The sequence below is a fragment of the Pristiophorus japonicus genome, chromosome 8 (genome assembly GCF_044704955.1).
Source record: "Pristiophorus japonicus isolate sPriJap1 chromosome 8, sPriJap1.hap1, whole genome shotgun sequence".
Classification (NCBI taxonomy): domain Eukaryota; kingdom Metazoa; phylum Chordata; class Chondrichthyes; family Pristiophoridae; genus Pristiophorus; species Pristiophorus japonicus.
In genome coordinates this window covers 9,874,585-9,893,563 of record NC_091984.1, presented here as the reverse complement: position 1 = coordinate 9,893,563, position 18,979 = coordinate 9,874,585, and the positions used below count along the sequence as shown (strand labels likewise).

General features: G+C 47.5%; 1 protein-coding gene across 2 annotated transcripts in view; it reads left to right on the top strand.

Moving 5' to 3' along the window:
- Positions 1-18,979, top strand: part of spata1 (spermatogenesis associated 1) — a 96,421-nt gene that overhangs the window by 66,415 nt on the left and 11,027 nt on the right. For both annotated transcript variants that reach the window (XM_070886504.1, XM_070886503.1), the window contains exons 4-10: positions 7,457-7,510; positions 7,613-8,195; positions 10,411-10,558; positions 10,725-10,779; positions 12,078-12,201; positions 13,845-13,970; positions 15,208-15,386. In XM_070886504.1, coding sequence (XP_070742605.1) covers positions 7,457-7,510; positions 7,613-8,195; positions 10,411-10,558; positions 10,725-10,779; positions 12,078-12,201; positions 13,845-13,970; positions 15,208-15,386 — 1,269 coding nt within the window. The remainder of the gene's footprint in view (positions 1-7,456; positions 7,511-7,612; positions 8,196-10,410; positions 10,559-10,724; positions 10,780-12,077; positions 12,202-13,844; positions 13,971-15,207; positions 15,387-18,979) is intronic.

Sequence of the window (18,979 nt, the reverse complement as noted above, 5' to 3'; positions counted from 1 at the left end):
GTCACTGTTGTAATGTAGGAAACACAGCTTCCAATATGCGCACAGCAAGCTCCCACAAGCAGCAATGAGATAATGATCAGATAATCTGTTTCAGTGATGTTGTTCGAGGGATAAATATTAGCAAGGTCACCAGAGAGAACTCTGCTGCTCTTCAAAATAGTGTCATGGGATGTTTTATATCTAGCAGAGAGAGCTCGGTTTAATGTCTCATCTGAACGATGGCACCTCCGACAGGCAGTACTGCCTCAGTACTGTACTGGAGTGTCGGCCTAGATTATATGCTCAAATTTCAGGAGTGGGACTGTGCGCCCATGACCTTCTGACTGGGAGGCGAGAATGCTACCAATTGAGCCACAGCTGACGCGACGAAGAAGTTAACACTTGTGTATCCAACTGCAGAATCGCACCCATCACTGAGTAAATAGCACTAATTGTAGTTTGGGATTTTAATTTGGGGCTCAACTATAATATGCTCTTTGTCCTGCACAAAAACACCCTGGTGCTGTACTAGAGTTTTGTGCCAACCAATATAAAGGGATTTTTATCTTGGTGTTCAGGTCCCTGGGAGAGCAGCACTCCAAAGGGGGATGCCGCTCCAATCAACAGCCTCCCTGCTTTATTTTAGCAATCTTGCTTTGCGCTCCATTGTAAGATGCAGGACCTGTGTGTGCACACATCTGATTGAGGAATGTATGAAGTAGCAATGCTTTTCAGCAGAGAAAACAAAATATAAAATACCAGCTGAGTTTAGTCATAAGAGTTTGAGGACCCTGAGCTTCACTGGAGATAAGCGAGATACAGCCTGAAAGTGGATTCCATGCGTCTGGAAGCTTGCATCGTGATGTCCGATGGATTGGATGAGCTAGCAGATTGGCTTGTTTCATTTTCCTAGGTTGTGGTTACTTCTGGAAATGCTTTAGAATTAAAATACATTAAGGTACAGCACCGCATATTTGATTATCAGTAAATTTATTTTCTAGAAATAAGCAAGGTAGGACATATCAAGAATGGCTTTATTGACATGATATTTCTCATTCCACCATGTCCCTTATTGGAACCACTATTATTCATGCTCTCACCCCGATTATCCATCAGAATATTTGTAGGGCAAATTCTCACCTCATTGCACATGCAATAATCTAAAGAAAGAACTTTGCGCTAGACTTTCTACTTCACATCGCCCATTTAAGGCCCATCTATCACGCAAAACGGCCCTCTATCGCACACTTTGAGCAAAAAGTGGAAACTAGGCCCTAAACATCGCCAGAAGCCCCAAGTTTCCACTTTGATCGCCGAGATGATCGCCGAGATGATCGCCCACATAAGGCCCATCCCAAGTTTCGGCACCTAGCATGCACTTCGCTGGGCCGATGCAAGGCCCAATAGTTGCATTTTCAGGGCCTTAGAGAGGGAAATGGGCACTACGGACACCATTTTTAGCTTCTGAGGAAGGGTGGAGAATTAGTTCTGAGTTATTTAGAGAGTAAAATTGAAGCAAATTGTACTCAGAAATTTGGGACAGGGAATATAAATAGGTATTATCAACTTATTTATGCTAAATAGATCTCATATATTGGAATGATTTAGTAAATAGCTTTTACATAGTGAAGTTATTTAATGATATTGTTGGTGCCTATCAAACTGACTGGTATTCAGCTTAGAGAGTACAGAGAGGGCAGACTACAGTGATTAGAGAGTATAGAGCGCAGAGATTATTGAAATCAGTGAAAGTAATTATTGATGGTGATTATGGGGCCTATGCTTTTCCTGCCTTTAATTGCAACTGCTCACACACTGGTTACCTAAAGGATCAATCGAAGAGGTGGCACAGTAACGTGTAGACGGAGGCGAAAGGAGAGACTGTCTAGCCAACGAAGGTACTTGGAGAAGCAATCTGACCTGAACTTGTCTGAAAATGCTTGTCTTAGGAGGCTGCGATTCCGGAAGGAGGCCATCGATGAGATATGTCAACTCGTCAAAGATGATCTGCAGCCTTCCAGCACCATCAGAACCGCACTGTCTGTTGAGGTGAAGGTTACTGCTGCCCTAGCCTTTTACGCATCGGGATCAGCTTCAGTTGGCGACATCTGCCATATCTCTCAGCACGCTACACACTGCTGCCTTCGACGGGTGACTGAAGCCCTTTACGCTCGCAGGATGGAAAGCTTCCCAATGACCACGGAGGCACAGACCGAGAGTTTATTGTGGTGTGTTGCATGCTGCCTAACCTAGCAATAAAGAAAGGAAAAATAATGCCGATCATGCTGCAGGTCCACCTCCAGAAGGAGATGAGACAAAAGAGGCAGCGGTGAAGATGAAGAGGAGGAACAGACGGGAGAGGACGCGGGCGAGGATATAGGGGAGCTTAATCAGCACCGGTACCACCTCACCTTTCCTGAAGACCAGTAGCCAGTGGCAGTTACACGGCCGCTAAGCTTTTGCGTCAGCAGCTCATTAATGAACGCTTCGCATGAACTATTATTGTTGATATTTAAACGTTCGATTACAGTTGCGTTTAAACAAAAGTTTCATTTCCGTGGGGAAACAGAATAAACAAATATGCATGAAAAACTGTACGTTATAAAACTTATGTAAGTACGAGAGAAGGTACAAAAGTTGTAGAAAAAATGTTTTTTTTATTAAGAAACAAATTTTTTTTAAAGAACTAATGAACAACATCCTCCCTCCAACCCCCCACCCCTTGCACCAACCCACTCTTCCCTCAAAATCCCCAAAACGTTAGAAGAAGAAATTGAACATTTTAAAGAACAAGTGACCATTTCAGTAACGATAACAAGTGACCATTTCAGTGATGATAACAAGTGACCATTTAAGTCATGATAATAAGTGACCATTTAAGTCTTGCTAACAAGTGACCATTTAAGTCTTGCTAACAAGTGACCATTTAAGTCATGATAATAAGTGACCATTTCAGTGATGATAACAAGTGACCATTTAAGTCTTGCTAACAAGTGACCATTTAAGTCATGATAATAAGTGACCATTTAAGTCTTGCTAACAAGTGACCATTTAAGTCATGATAATAAGTGACCATTTAAGTCTTGCTAACAAGTGACCATTTAAGTCTTGCTAACAAGTGACTATTTAAGTCATGATAATAAGTGACCATTTAAGTCTTGCTAACAAGTGACCATTTAAGTCATGATAATAAGTGACCATTTAAGTCTTGCTAACAAGTGACCATTTAAGTCATGATAATAAGTGACCATTTAAGTCTTGCTAACAAGTGACCATTTCAGTGATGATCACAAGTGACCATTTCAGTAACGATAACAAGTGACCATTTCAGTGATGATAACAAGTGACCATTTAAGTCTTGCTAACAAGTGACCATTTAAGTCATGATAATAAGTGACCATTTCAGAAAGAATGGAAAGTGAACAATTAAGTAATGATAACAAGTGAACATTTAACTATTGAATACAAGTGGCCAATTTAGTAACAATAACAAGAGAATAATAAAGTGATAATAACAAGTGAACATTTTAAAACAAGTGAACTACTGAGAAGCACTTCCCCTTCCCTACCCGCGGCCTCGTTTCCCTCCAGATCCTGTCCCACCCCGTGTTCGCACCCCACCCGCCCGTTTTGGTCTCCGCAGACCAACACCAAGACGTCGTGCAGCGTGGGACGGCAAGACTTCCTGCCGTGGTGGAGGTAACAGAGCAGAAGCAGAAGCCTCAGGCTCTACTTCCGAGTCAGGAGGAACTGTGTCCTCCATACTCGCTTGTGTGCTTGGGGTCTCGCTGCGAGCGGACACGACACCTTGGGGTGCAGCGCCGTGTCCAGCCAGCAACGCGTGCCGTAGGGGTATTTGTTGCGGCTGTCTGCTCCCTGATCGCCTCCAACGTCTCTCGAACAGTCTGTGACTGCTCAGAAGACCAGCTGGAGAAGCGCGAGCAGAACTCGCTCCAGGTTGTGGAGAACTGGCTCCAATTGTTTGAGAATCCCGCGAACCCCTGGATAAGATCACGACCGATCGTGATTGTCTCCCTGCACAGGGAAAGTAAGCTATCCGCCTGGTCCTCCGTGGCAGGCGAGTGCATATCACGCTGACCAGACCGCCGTGGGGTTGGCGTCTGCAATGTCACACGCCTTGGCATCACCACCTGCACACCGCTTGGTCCCAGTGCCTCGTCTGTCTCAAAAGAGATGGCCGCAGGTTGTTTCCCCCCTACAAAAAACATTTCCTGTTCCTCCTCCTCCTCCTCCTGCTCTGGCACAGCCGCAGCAGGAGTCTGCACTGGCTCCTCCTCTGGCTCTTCCTCCTGGGAGTTTCCTGATTGCTCAGTGGATGTGTCCGTTGACTCCATCAGTACTTGTTGACCTTTGAGAGACAAATGGAAGTTATAAACAACGATTAACAATGCAAATCAATTCATCTCAATTAAGAGCTCAAAACATTACCATTAGCCCATATGCACAAGCGGTCACCAGTCCGAACATGACCTCATTTGAAGATCAATAGTACATCTCAATAGTATAACTCAATTATATATCAAATTAAAGTATCATTGTATAGGATTACCCGCGTAACAAATATTTACTACTGATTCACACATTGCACAATGCACAGTTCTCATTACTCACGTGACTCTAGGGTGGGTTCGGCCACACCACGGGTTGTGACCGAACGGCTTTCTGGCCCCACTCAGGCCACTGCAAGCTCCTCATAGGCGTTGTGCGACTGCAGCATGGCACAGCCCCCGCCCGTCCTACTTTGCTCCGGCTGGTTGGTGGAAATCCTCTTCTGTAATAGATCAGGTAACATTGCACGGCATAAGCAGATGGATTTGGCAATAAACATTTAGGACTGACAGATTTATAAGTTCAAGTTCAAGTTTGCAATACATTGCACAGGAAGATATTTCATACTGTAACATTCAAATTTATGTTGCGGTGCATAAATGTAATAATTTAATCCTAATTTAGTTACTTAGTCATGCTTAAAGAGTACGCTATAACATTGCAGATGCTAATTAGATTTTCCATACAACATTAAATAATAAATATGGATGATTTCAAATTTAAATTTCAACTTACTCTTGCAGCCGCCAGTAGACTGTTCCATCTTTTGCGGCACTGGACCGATGTCCGGGTTTCATTAGATACTGACGTGACTACGTCGGCAATTTCTGCCCAAATCCTCCGATATGCACGCGGTGGAGATTCCCCAAGCCCACCCCGTGTCAGATCCTCCCACCTTGCTATTCACAATATTCACCAGGGCCTCATTTGCCTCCTCGCTGAAGGGTTTGGCCCTTCTCTTTCCTGCACCTCCCTCCATTCTTTAAATTTATCTGTTTTTTCAGTAGCTCAAGATAACTTGCTTCCTCTCTCTCTCTCTCTCTCTCTCTCTCTCTCTCCCACTCTCACCCAGACCCACACAGAGCTTCTGAGCATGTGTGAAGACTCTTGACCCTTCAAAACACGAGAAGGAACATCAACCTGAAAAAAAAAATCAACCTGCACATGCGCAATAGCGCTAGGGAAGCTTTTTTTCCCTTTTCTTTGGGTGATCATGAGATCGCCAAGAAATCACATCGCCCATTTGACATCGCTGGGCTAAGGCTGAGTGGAAAATCGCAAAAAAAAAAAATGGCCGTTGAGCCGGTGATCAGCACGGGTGATACGTCCCGCATCGCTGGAACATTTTTTCCGGCCTTAGCCACCAAGTGGAAACTCTAGCCCATAGATTTCTGCTGCACCTTTCACGACCTCGGGACGTCCCAATGCAATTTACAGCCAATTAAGTATTTTTTGAAGTGTAGTCACTATTGTAATGCAGGAACCGCCCCAGTCAAGTTACACCCAGCAAGCTCTCACAAACCAATAAATGGCCAGATAATCTTTTTAGGGATGTTGGTTCAAGAACAAAGATTGGTTAGGACACCGGGGGAAAACTGGCCTGCTCCTCTTTGAATAGAAATATCAATCTTCATTGGCTGATGTGGATCAATCCAAGAAAGATTAAATTCAGCTTGTTACTATATTTAAGGCGGAGATAGACAGCTATTTGAGCGATAAGGGAGTAAAAGGTTATGGGAAGCAGGCAGGCAAGTGGAGCTGAGTCCATGATCATGTTATTGAATGGCGGAACAGGCTCAAGGGGCCAATTGGCCTATCCTGCTCCTATTTCTTATATTCTTATGTTAATCAGATTGTAGTGTGTTCATTTCTGTAACAAGGGTATCGCTGCACCATTTGTGTAAGGCTACAATTTGGGCATTCTCAACTGTCTACCTCACCACTACCTCTCTCGATCGCTCTACTGCCTCTGATTTGTCACACTGGCTGTCAGAAACTGGATGAGCAGAAATTTCCCCCAATTAAATATTGGGAAGACCAAAGCTTTTTTCTGCAGCCCCCGCCAAAGACTATGTTCCCTAGTCAATGCCTCCATCCCTCTCTCAGGCCTCTGTCTGAGGCTGAACCAGACCATGCACAACCTTGACATCCTACCTGAACCTGATTTGTGTGTCCGACCTCATATTCTCTCCATCGCCAAGTATTTAAGGGGAAGCTCGATGCATTTAATCGAAAGCTGGATAAACACATGAGGGAGAAAGGAATAGAAGGTTGAGATGATAGTGTTAAATGAAAAGGGGTAGGAGGAGGCTTGTGTGGATCATAAACTCTGGAATGGACTATCTGGGCTGAATGGCCTCTTGCTGTGCCGTGCATTATATGTAATATGTAAGAATGCGTATTTCCACCTCCGTAACATTGCCCATCCCCCCCCCCCCCAGTCTCAGTTCATCTACTGCTGAAACTCTCATCCATGGCTTTATTACCTCTGGATCTGACTATTGCAGTTCTCTCCTGGTCAACCTTCTGCTGCCCCTAACTCACACCCAGTCCCATGCATCCATCACCCCTGTGCTCGCTGACCTACATTGACTCCCGGTCCAGTAATTCCTCGGTTAAAAAAAATTCTCATGCTCCTGTTCAATTCCTTCCATGGCCCCGCCCCTGCCTATCTCTGTAATTTCCTCCAGCCCGCCAAGATCTCTGCACTCCTCCAATCCTGGCCTCTTGCACATCCCGAATTTCAGTAGCTCCATCATTGGCGGCCGTGCCTTCAGCTGCCCGGGCCCAAAGCTCTGGAATTCCCTCCCTAAAACTCTCCGCCTCTTTACCTCTCTCTCCTCCTTTAAAACCTACCTCTCCAAGCATTTACTCGCCTGCTCTAATATCTATTATGTGGCTCAGTGTCAATTTCTTTTTGATAATGCTCCTACGAAGTTCCTTGGGTCGTTTTACATGTTAAAGGCGCTATATAATTGCAAGTTACTGTCTGCTAATTTCCATTATGGCCTCTTGGCAGAGTCCCTCTCTTTTGAAAGGTCTTACTCTTTGATGTTTATATCAGAATAAAAATTACGAAAGAATACAGCACCGCATTTTCATATTAAATTCTGAATCTTGTTTTCAGGTCAGAGCAAAGCAAGAATTGGAACTCAAAGTGAAGTCATTTGCCCCTCCCTATGTAGGTAGACCTACTGTATTATCACACACAGAATTATAATTTAGCAATATCTTTCGTTCATCATTTTCCTGCTTCTAATTGGAATCCCCTCTGATCTCTTAGGCTCCCCAGCCAGAACTCTACTTGCTGCCGGGCACAGATAACGTTGGCAGGGCCCAGCCCAATGACACGTTTATGCAGCTCCCGAAGGAAGATGCAGAGCCCGACTTGCCATATCCAAGAGCAAGAGCCACAACCCTGGATGAGAATGAGTCTTCAGGAGAATTTAAATCTTCCAGCTGTTGCTGCCAAGTGCATGTTACTAAGAGTCTGGATATACACAGCGCCTACATGTTACATCAAGCACCACGGAGTGCAAGCCAAGAGGACGATGCAACACCAAGGGAACGTAAAGCTGATGTTTTTCCACACAATATTCACCGCACCAGGAGCCAGGATATAATCGGCACCGACGTGCCGCTTCACCAGGGACCGCCAAGTACGAACCCGGAAGAAATTGAGGATTCGAGGGAATCTAAAGCCAATGGTTTTTCACGGGAGGTGCACAGTATGAGTCGTCCAGATTTAAATAGCACCTGGGAGCTGAAGGAGGCACACAATAAACCCATGAAAAACACCAGCCAATCCAACAAAAAAACATTGGGGAATCAACAGCAAGGACACGGAGTGCAGCAGAGAAAAAAAGGTTCTTGAATCAGATTTGTCGACATGTTTGGCACAGGAGGAGGCCATTTGGCACATCATACCTGCGCCAGTGATGGTTTCTCCAATGGATGCAGCCACTCTACTTCTAGTTCCCTGCTGTTTTAATTCATCATTTTTCTTCTTCAAATAATGATCATTAAAAGGATATGGGAGAAACAGCAAGGAACGTGAAATACAGGCGATCGCTCCACTTGGAGTGGCCAGCATTGTCGCAGGCTAGGTGCAGCAAATGTTGTCAATAGTTGAGCTTCAGTTGCCGCCTGTGGTAATGCATTCCATATTTAAATGACACTTTTTGTGAATGGATTTCTTTTAACCTCCCCCTTTTTTATATTTCTAGTATTGACCCCCTGTTACCTATTCACCAACCGTTGCAAGTAATATTTTGCTATTTACCATCTCAAACCCTTTTATAATTTTGAACACTTCCATTCAATTCGCAACAATGAAGTCTGCCACCACATCTTCTCGCCCTCGTACCATCTTAATGAATCTACACTGCACCTTTTCCCATGGCTCCAATATCTTTTCTATGATGCAAAGCTCCACACAGCGGCTCATGGGAGTAATCACTCATCCTATTGCTGTCTCATTAATTCTTGATCACTGCAACTGTGGCACTGAAGTAAGACCCAGATCATCACCATCAACTCCAACTCTTGGCTGTGTCATTGAGCAGTGAGCTAATCACGCACAGTGAGTTCCTGTACATCTCTTCCGGCCAACTAAATGCCAGCTTGGCTCAGTAGGTAGCACGTGTGCCTCGGAATCAGAAGATTGTGGGTTCCACTTTAGGATAATCTAGGCCGCATCTTCAGTGCAACACTGAAGAGGTGCGGCATTGGCATCGTCAGCCAAAGATCTTATTGAATGGCGGAGCAGGCTCGATGGGCCAAATGGCCGAATCCTGCTCCTATTTCTTATGTTCTTATGTTCTTGTGTATGGCGGAGTGCGGGAGGGGTAATTTCAGCTCACTGCCCGGGCAGTGAACATGGGTTGAAGATTGATGTCTGCCTGTTCTCGAACTTGGATGCTTTCCCTTGCCATTGATTACATGGGAAGGGAAGGCCAGCGACAAAAGCATTGGGGGGTAATTTTAGCCCCAAAACACAGGTGGATTGGGGTCGGCTAGGAAGTTAAAGTGTTAAAACACTGAATCCCGTCCCTAACCTGCGCACTCCCGGTTTTAATGGAGGTGGGCTGCCAATCCGCTTGCAGGAGGCAGGTCGCACATGTAAATAGTATAATGAGGCTGGCATGCCTCGACATTTAACCACCATTACAAATTTAACTTGGGCTGGACGTCTTTCCCGGGCCTCTGGGGGCCCACCATCTAAAGTAAGGTGAGGACTGTTGGATGCAGGAGGTAAGTGCCTTTACACTTACCTCCTGGATCCAGCGTCCCTACATCACCCACCCTCCGCAATCGGACAGCCCCCTGAGGCCTTTAATCTTTCCTCCTGACCTCCATCCCGAGGCCTCCGACCCCCCCCCCCCCCTTCCCCGGGTCCTCGGATCACCGCACACAAGGCCACTGGTCTCCCCCTGACCTACCCGTCGAAGCCTTCGATCTCCCTCCCCTGAAGTCTACGATCCCCCCCCCCCATGAGTCTTCCGGTCATCCCCATCTCCCCTTGGCCGAGGCCTCTGATCATCCTCCCCCCCCCCCCCCCCCCCCCCGGAGGCTTCCGATCGCCTTCCCAGCCTCCTCCCCTTCAGCCCCGACGCTCCTCCGGCCTCCGGCCTTCTCCCGCCAGCCTTGATGCTGCTCCAGCCGAGATCCACTCCTCCCTCCGTTAAATTCGGCAAGGCCTGTGGGAAACCCATTCTTCAGTGTTGCCCAACCGCTTTCGACACCAGCACTTTCTTCTTTGACTCACGCGTTGGGATCTTTTACATTGTGCACAGGGCCTCAGTGCACAATCCCAGGAATCAGTCAGGTGAACCTTCGATGCACTCCTTCAATAGCAAGAATGTCCTTCCTAAGATTAGGAGACGAAAACTGAACACAATATTCCAGGTGTGGTCTCACCAAGGCCCTGTACAACTGTAGTAAGACCTCTGTACTCAAATCCTCTCGCTATGAAGGCCAACATGTCATTTGCCTCCTTCACCGCCTGCTGTACCTGCATGCCAAGTTAAATAATTGTACCAAAGTTTTATTCTTTTATTATCAATGGACTTTTTTTTGTAGAAAATGCAATCATTGGAGATGTGCAAATGGATATAAGTTCAGTTTCAAAGGAAAGCAGGATTCAGAGTAATAGCACAAGGGATTCGGGTGTCCCAGAATCACTGGATGAGAGAGATTTGGAATATTTAGAAAATCAAAGAAAGAGAAGGTAAGAATCTTTGACTGGAAACTCGCGATTGATCGATTTCCATCTGGCATTGATTGATTTCCTTCCGCCATTGATCAAACTCCTTCCACCATTGCTTCTATGTTCTACTTCAAAACTGTATTTAAAAAAAGACTGATTCAAGAACTATTCCAATTCTGTTTCACAGTCAGCAAGTAAATCAGAGCCCAGAATCTAGAAATGCCAGTCAAAGAACCAATCAGGTATTGATTATGCTTCTAATAATGTACAAAACTGGATTGACCTCTATACCGTTCTTTAATTCCCTCACCATTTTACAAACTGTGAGTTTTGCACACACCAATGTGAGGGGTGCTAATCTGGGGGAATGGACCACTTCAGACACCCAGGGGGGTTAATTTTATGCTAACTCGCCAGGTGGAAAAACCCACGGGATCGGGTGGAACGCTGGTTTGACAGGCTGCCAAATGTTACTGTCCACTGGAGAAAAGGACTGAAGATTTTTTGTCTGTCCCTGTAAAAGAAAGTTGTGTTCTATTTAATAACCCTCTGCCAGCTCTGGGAAATTCCAGCCTGCCTGCGTTATTCAGTTTTCAGCTCTTGTGTTAGGCCGGAACGTGCTGGAGGAAAGGACCATGTCACACCACATGCCGGTTAGTTCGACCTTTCCCTGCAGCTTCTGCTCAAAACATTTGTTACTGGAAGTACGAACCAAGAGCTGCAAAGTAGCATCAGGCTGGATCGCTCTTTCTTGGCCACCACGGAGACGATGGGCCGAATGGCGGCCTCCTGTGCTGTAAATTGCTCGGATTCTGTGATTCTATATGATAATGGCAGCATGGTGAGGGCAGCGAGGCATCATGTGACCTTCGTGAACGGGGAGGACAACCAATGAGATTCAAGGGTTGAGGAGTAAACTGAGGAAGGACTGAGAAGGAGGTTGAACGAGAGCGGGTGAATGCAATGCCGGATCAGGTACAGAAAGAGAAACAGTGAGTGGGACAACAAGATGAGGATAAGAGCGAGAGAAAAAGAGACAGAAATGAAAAGTATGAACAAACACTAACATTTAAAATTTGACATTTTTAAAATCTCTGCCAACAATTCACAATCCAGCATTCTGAAGGAATGAGACGGGACAGATTAAATTGTTCACTTTCTGGGCCAGAGAGAGGTTGATTGGCATTGCGTCAACAATTATCACGTTGTTAAAAGGGTACTTACGCTGTTAATTACCAGGCTTGACTTTCTGCGCCGAGTTTAATGGGCAATTGATGTGCAAATCCAGCCAGTTCTTAAAAATAACGGGGAGGCTGAGGCAAGAGCTGCTGATTGTGTGAAGAAAGCGACAGAGTGGCGTAACTTGACCAGCAAGTTCAGGAGCTTCGTAACTCACGGTGCATCTCCTCATCCCCCCCCCCCCCGAACCTGATGACGGATTTGCACATTAATAAGGGTGTGCATTGTTCACGTGCCGTTACTTTTTCAGCAAGTTTATGGCCCATTGCACTTCTCTTATGTGCTTCTTTTCGCTACTTAGATGCAAGTGGATGGCAGAACGTCGCACTATCCACCAGTTAGAAAGCAGTATGCCCTGCCTCCCCCACCACCTCTGCTCGATCTCGCAGCACAAAGGTTCCACCTTCAGTCACTTCCAACAGACAGTAAGTACCTGGTGCAATTTCACACATGCTTCTGGCAAGACTGAGGTCGTTAGATTTTTTTTGTTAGGGAAGGGCATCAAGGGACATGCAGCGAAGGCGGGTAAATGGAGTTGAGGTACAGAACAGGCTCAAGGGGATGAATGGCCTACTCCTGCTCCTATATAGAGCTATGAGCATAAATAAGACCCGAGCAGAAAACCGCTCGAAAAAGCAGTGCCATTTTTGCATGTATCACAAGGAAGTACTTGTGAAACCAAGAGCTGGCTGGCAACATCCATCCCAATTGCTGCTTGCTTGCTGCCCCTTTCCCGCTACATCGCTGTGCCACTTCTCTAATCCATGCTCTTGTTCATGGGATCAGGGGGAAGGGGGAAGGGGGGGAGGGGCAGGTGGTGATGGGAGAGAAAACTTTGTCCAAAGTTCTGCATTTGGATGCGGTGGTCATGCTCATTTGCACTTGCTTAATTTATGGATCGCATAAACATAAGGATCTCAAGAAGCAATTGGATGTGTTTCTGTAGAAAGAAGACCTTGAGGGATGTGGTGAGAAGGCAAATCGATTGATCTTTTACAAAGATACAGGCTCGTTGAGTCACTAGGGTGGAGGAATATGGCTGCTTAGCGCCTCCTGTTAGTGCCTGAGGGGGGGCGCTATGAGGTTCGCAACCGGGCGCCGCAAACCTCTGTGCTGGTTTAACGCTGGCGCTGAATCTTATCGCCTCGGCCTCGAGCGCCTCGCAGATCGTGATGTCATAAAGTGCACAGCGCCCCGTTACCGCCCCAGATGTGAAATTGCCTCCCGCCCCCTGCTGTATCATAGAAACATAGAAACATAGAAAATAGGTGCAGGAGTAGGCCATTCGGCCCTTCTAGCCTGCACCGCCATTCAATGAGTTCATGGCTGAACATTCAACTTCAGTACCCCATTCCTGCTTTCTCGCCATATCGCCGGGTGTCAGTAACAAGCAGGAAGAGGAGGCGTTTTCAACTCGGCTGACCGCTTGGGGAACGCTAATTAAAGGGAATGGTTTTCAGGTAGGCCAAATGTTATTCTTTGCACCAGTCTGATGCCTGCTGAAAGTTTTCAATGCTTCATTGCTACAAGATGTCTAAGCCCGGAACTTTCTGAGAGTGTTTGGGGCTTTGATGGCAGTCCCGCAGGTCGCCTTGCATCGCAGAACTGCCAACAATGTAGGTTGTGCAGCATCAGTGGCCCTTCCCTTTAAGCGCGGGAAGCGGCCTCTGATGCCGTTAGCAACGCGCGCCACATTGTTCAGCGCTCAGCCGCCATCGCCCCGCTCTCGCACTTTAGCGCCCGAGGAGGAGTGGTTAGCATTCCATTTCCCTCTTGGTGCGCTAAAGCTGAATTTCCCGGGAGGAGAGAATCATTCGGGCCTGACGCTACTTTTCCTACTTTTCGAAACTTAGCGGAGCGCTATAGAATTTCTAGCCCTTGGACATTACCCGTTCGGAGAAATTCTCCGGTTTACAGCTAACAGGCGCTGCACTCTCTAAGTAATTCTCTCCATGAAACACTGTGAGGCGTTTCAACAATATAAGGCCCAATAAAAATCCAAGCATTTTCTTATTTTCGAAGCGCATCACAAAATTCTACGCATTAAGTTCCACTTTTTTCTTTAAAGAGGAGCAGCTTATTGCACAAATAAATGCTACAAAACAAGAGAGAAAATACCTTGAAAAGTCAAGGGACAAACTTGTGAAGAAAGCAAAAGGATTGTTAGCACAGAACCGATTGAGGCAAAACCAAGGTGAGGAAATTTAATTCAAATTCCGTGTTGTCCATTGTCACCAAAAAATAATAAATCCACAACTTACTAACTCTCGAGTTTGAGGTCGGTGTCTCCAGCTTAGCTTTTGGGGCTAAGCTGGTTCTGAAGTTTAAAACACTGGCATCGTCCTGCTGCTGGAAAAATAAGGAAAGCAGAACGTAGGAACTTATAATGACTTTGTGATGCTCTAAAGCGGTTTATAACCAATGAAGTACTAATGAAATGTAGTCATTGTTGTAATGTAGGAAAAGCAGCATTTTTTTTTTCGTGATGTTGGTTCAGGGATAAAGATTCACTTGGACTCTGGGGAGAACTTCTCTGCTTTTCTTCAAAAGTGCCGTGGGATCTATTATGTCCACCTGAGAGGGCAGACAGGGCCTCAGTTTAATGTCTCATCTGAAAGACGGCACCTCCGACAGTGCAGCACTCCCTCAGTACTGTGCTGGAGTGTCAGCCTAGATTTTGTGCTCACGTCCCTGGAGTGGGATTTGAACCCACAACCTTCTGACACGGAGACGAAAGTGCTACGATGCAAAGCACCTTGGGTGTGAGGGGACGGGACAGTCACCTACGCTCTCTTAAGTCAATGAGATGGATGCTCAGCCCACCAAGGTGTCAATCATCATTACTATCCTGTGACGTGGGAGTACTGGACTCCACAGTGTTTGCCTGGCTAACCCCTGACCCTTGCTCCCAACTGGAGTGGAACGATACCTAGACCCTCATTTATTACAAGGAGCTGTCTTTTTACACCAACCAAAAACGTTTGAGGTTTCCCTTTGAATAACTAATTGCCACTTAAAATCGCCAGTATAACCCATCCTTTATTTAGGCTGCTAGCTTGTTGCTGAGAAAAAAAATCCAGCATCTAGCATTCCAGAAATATGAACAGGTAACTATAAAAAAGAAATATGATATATACAGGGAGCAATCTCGCCTCTGTATCAAAAGGTTGTGGACTCAAGTTCCACTCCTGAGAATTGGGCATAAAATCTATGGAAAAAATCTGATATTGATCCCTCAATCGACAGTGATCTAGTCGTTATCACTTTGCTGTTTGTGGGAGCTTGCTGTGCCCAACATGGCTGCCGCCTTTCCTACATTACAACAGTGACGGCACTTCAAAAGTACTTCACTGACTGTAAATCACTTTGGGATGTCCTGAGGTCATCAAAGGCGCTATATCAATGAATGTTGTTGTACTTTTGTTTGATAGTTCGCGACAATTGGAAAAAGAAATACTTTGAATCAAAGAAGGTTACTGCTCCATTGGAAGAGATATCCAGCAAGTTACGACAAGAGCTGGAGACCCATTACCTGAAGCTGCTGCAGCAGTTGGAGGCCAGGAGCACGAGGAAACAGCCCAGGAAATCAACAAACACCAGCAGTTCTAAAGTAATCGCTGCTCACTTAGATCAATTCATTCCACGTGGCTAATGCTGTTATATTGAACACAGAAACAAAATAAAGCCAGGCACTTCTGCCCTTTTGTGATGTTGCTCCGGCCACTCGCGGACAAAGATCTTCATCTCCAGATGTTGATCGACTCGGTGAGCAAAGCATGGTCCTCGGAACATAGAAACAGGAGTAGGCCGGTCAGCCCCTTTAGCCTGTTCTGCCATTCACTTAGGTCATGGCTGATCTGTCCTTCCAGACAGTTCCATTCTGGTGGTCACTTCTGGTCGGGAAAGGAGCTCGCGTTACCCAGCGCCGCCAGGGGTTGGTGATCTGAGGAATTGTCCGACATCCGAATCGTCAGTTAACTTGTGTTCTCTTGACCGATACTGCCTCGTTTGCTGAGTCTCCAGCATTTTCTGCAGTGCTCCAAGTAATGGATTATCATTAATCTGGTGGGGGAATTACATAGACCTGAACAGAATTTACAGCACAAACAGGCCATTCGGCCCAACTGGCCTGTGCTGATGTTTATGCTCCACACGAGACTCCTCCCAACCTACTTCATCCAACCCTATTTGCATATCCTTCTATTCATTTCTCCCTCATGTACTTACCCTTAAATGCATCTATGCTATTTTTCTCAACCACTCCATGTGGAACAAGTTCCATATTCTAACTACTCTCTGGGTAAAGAAATTTCTCCTGAATTCTCTCTTGGATTTATTAATGACTATCTTATATTTATGGCCCCTAGTTTTGTTCTCTCCCACAAGTAGAATCATTTTCTCTTTGCCTACCTTATCAAACCTCTTCCTAATTTTAAAGATCTCTAATAGGTCACCCCTGAACCTTCTCTTTTTCTAACACATGCCCGTGTCCGAACTCGCACCGATTCCCGTTCACCCATCACCTCTTTGCTCGCTGACCTACATTGGTTAAGCAAACGCCTCAGTTTTCAAATTCTCATGCTTGTTTTCAGATCCCTTTATGGCCTCGCCCCTCCCTCTCTCTGTAACCTCCTCCAGCCCCCACAACCCTCCGAGATATCTGCACTTATCTGATTCTGGCCCCTTGCGCATTAATCGCTCCACCATTGGTGACTGTGCCTTGAACTGTCAATTCCTGAGCTCTGGAATTCCCTCCCCAAACCCTTCCACCTCTACCTCTCTCCTTTAAGATGCTCCTACGTCTTTGACCAAGGTTTTGGTCATCTGTTCTAATATCTCCTTATGTGGCTCAAACAACGCTCCTTGGGATGTTTTACTATGTGAAAGGCACTATAAAAATTCAACCTGTTGTTGTTGTTGTGGAGAAAGGAGCCCCAACCTATTCAGTCTTTCCTGATAGTTATAAGCACTCAGTTTTTATATCATCCACGTAAATCTTTTTAGCACCTTCTCCAGTACCACTGCTGGAGGTGCTGTATAAACCGAGGCCCCGCCTGCTCTCTCGGGTGGATGTAAATGATCCCACGGCACTATTTTGAAGACGAGCAGGGGAGTTATCCGGTGTCCTGGCCAATATTTATCCCTCGATCAACATCACAAAACAACAGATTATTTGGCCACTTTCACATTGCTGTTTGTGGGAGCTTGCTGTGTGCAGCTGACTGGAATTAAAAACAGAAAATGCTGGAAATACTCGGCTGGTCAGGCAGCCTCGTTGCCTGCCGCGTTTCCTACATTACAACAACGGCTTCACTTCAAACAGCACTTCATTGGCTGCAAAGCACTTTGGGACTTTGGGGGCGCGAATGGGGCGGAAACAAGTTTTAGCTCGGCGTGCCGCCGCGAACGACTCCCGCTAAATTCCGGGAGAGTTTAGCATTGGCGGTAACCCGTAGCGCCCCGTTCTGCCGGTAATGACAACATCATCAGCGAGCGCAGCACCCCATTTTCGCCCCGGAACAAAAATTGGGTCTAGTCCCCTGGCGATCCCACCGCTCCCGATCCCTCCGCCCCCGATCCCTCCGCCCCCGATCCCTCCGCTCCCGATCCCCCCGCCCCCGATCCCCCCGCCCCCGATCCCCCCGCCGCCGATCCCTCCGCCCCCGATGCCCCCGCCCCCGATCCCTCCGCCCCCGATCCCACCGCTCCCGATCCCACCGCTCCCGATCCCTCCGCCCCCGATCCCACCGCCCCCGATCCCACCGCTCCCGATCCCTCCGCCCCCGATCCCTCCGCCCCCGATCCCACCGCTCCCGATCCCTCCGCCCCCGATCCCACCGCCCCCGATCCCACCGCTCCCGATCCCTCCGCCCCCGATCCCTCCGCCCCCGATCCCACCGCCCCCGATCCCACCGCTCCCGATCCCTCCGCCCCCGATCCCTCCGCCCCCGATCCCTCCGCCCCCGATCCCCCCGCCCCCGATCCCCCCGCCCCCGATCCCACCGCTCCCGATCCCACCGCCCCCGATCCCTCCGCCCCGCCCCCGATCCCTCCGCTCCGCCCCCGATCCCCCCGCCCCCGATCCCTCCGCCCCTGATCCCCCCCGCCCCCGATCCCCCCGCCCCGATCCCTCCGCCCCGCCCCCGATCCCTCCCCCCGATCCCTCCGCCCCCTCCCCCGATCCCTCCGCCCCCGATCCCTCCGCCCCCGATCCCTCCGCCCCCGATCCCTCCGCCCCCTCCCCCGATCCCTCCGCCCCGCTCCCGACCCGCCCACTGCACTGCTGCCCCAGAAAGGAAGTGGAGCGCGTTATTTTGAACTCCACTTCCTTTCGGAGGCGGTAACCCGAATTTTTCGAGCGGGGCGGGACTTTCACGCCTGACGCAGAATGTGCTGCCTCCCGGATGTGACCACCCCCGAGCCAGGCGCAATGCAATTTCTACCCGTTAATGTTTCAAATTGCTGTGCCTGCTGTCATGAAATACAGGCTGTGGCCACCAGATGGCAGTAGCAGCCCAGTTTCTCACCTGTTCTGATAACCTGGCCGCTATTTTATTGTTTCGGAGCGGGTGCAGGACATTCTGAAAAGGGAGGGTGAACAGCCAGTTGTCGTGGTGCATATAGGTACCAATGATAGAGGCAAAAAACATGATGTGGTCGTATGAGACGAATTTAAGGAGCAAGGAGCTAAATTAAAAAGTAGGACCTTAAAAGTAGTAATCTCGGGATTGCTACCAGTGCCACGTGCTAGTCAGAGTAGGAATCGCAGGATAGCGCAGATGAATACGTGGCTTGAGGAGTGGTGCAGCAGGGAGGGATTCAAATTCCTGGGACATTGGAACCGGTTCTGGGGGAGGTGGGACCAGTACAAACCGGACGGTCTGCACCTGGGCAGGACCGGAACCAATGTCCTAGGGGGGAGTGTTTGCTAGTGCTGTTGGGGAGGAGTTAAACTAATATTGCAGGGGGATGGGAACTTATGTAGGGAGACAGAGGGAAACAAAAGGGAGACAGAGGCAAAAGATAGAAAGCAGAATAGTAGAAGTGGAGGGCAGAGAAACCCAAGGCAAAAAAACAAAAAGGGCCACATTACAGCAAAATTCTAAAAGGGCAAAGTGTGTTAAAAAGACAAGCCTGAAGGCTCTGTGCCTCAATGCGAGGAGTATTCGGAATAAGATGGACGAATTAACTGCGCAGATAGCA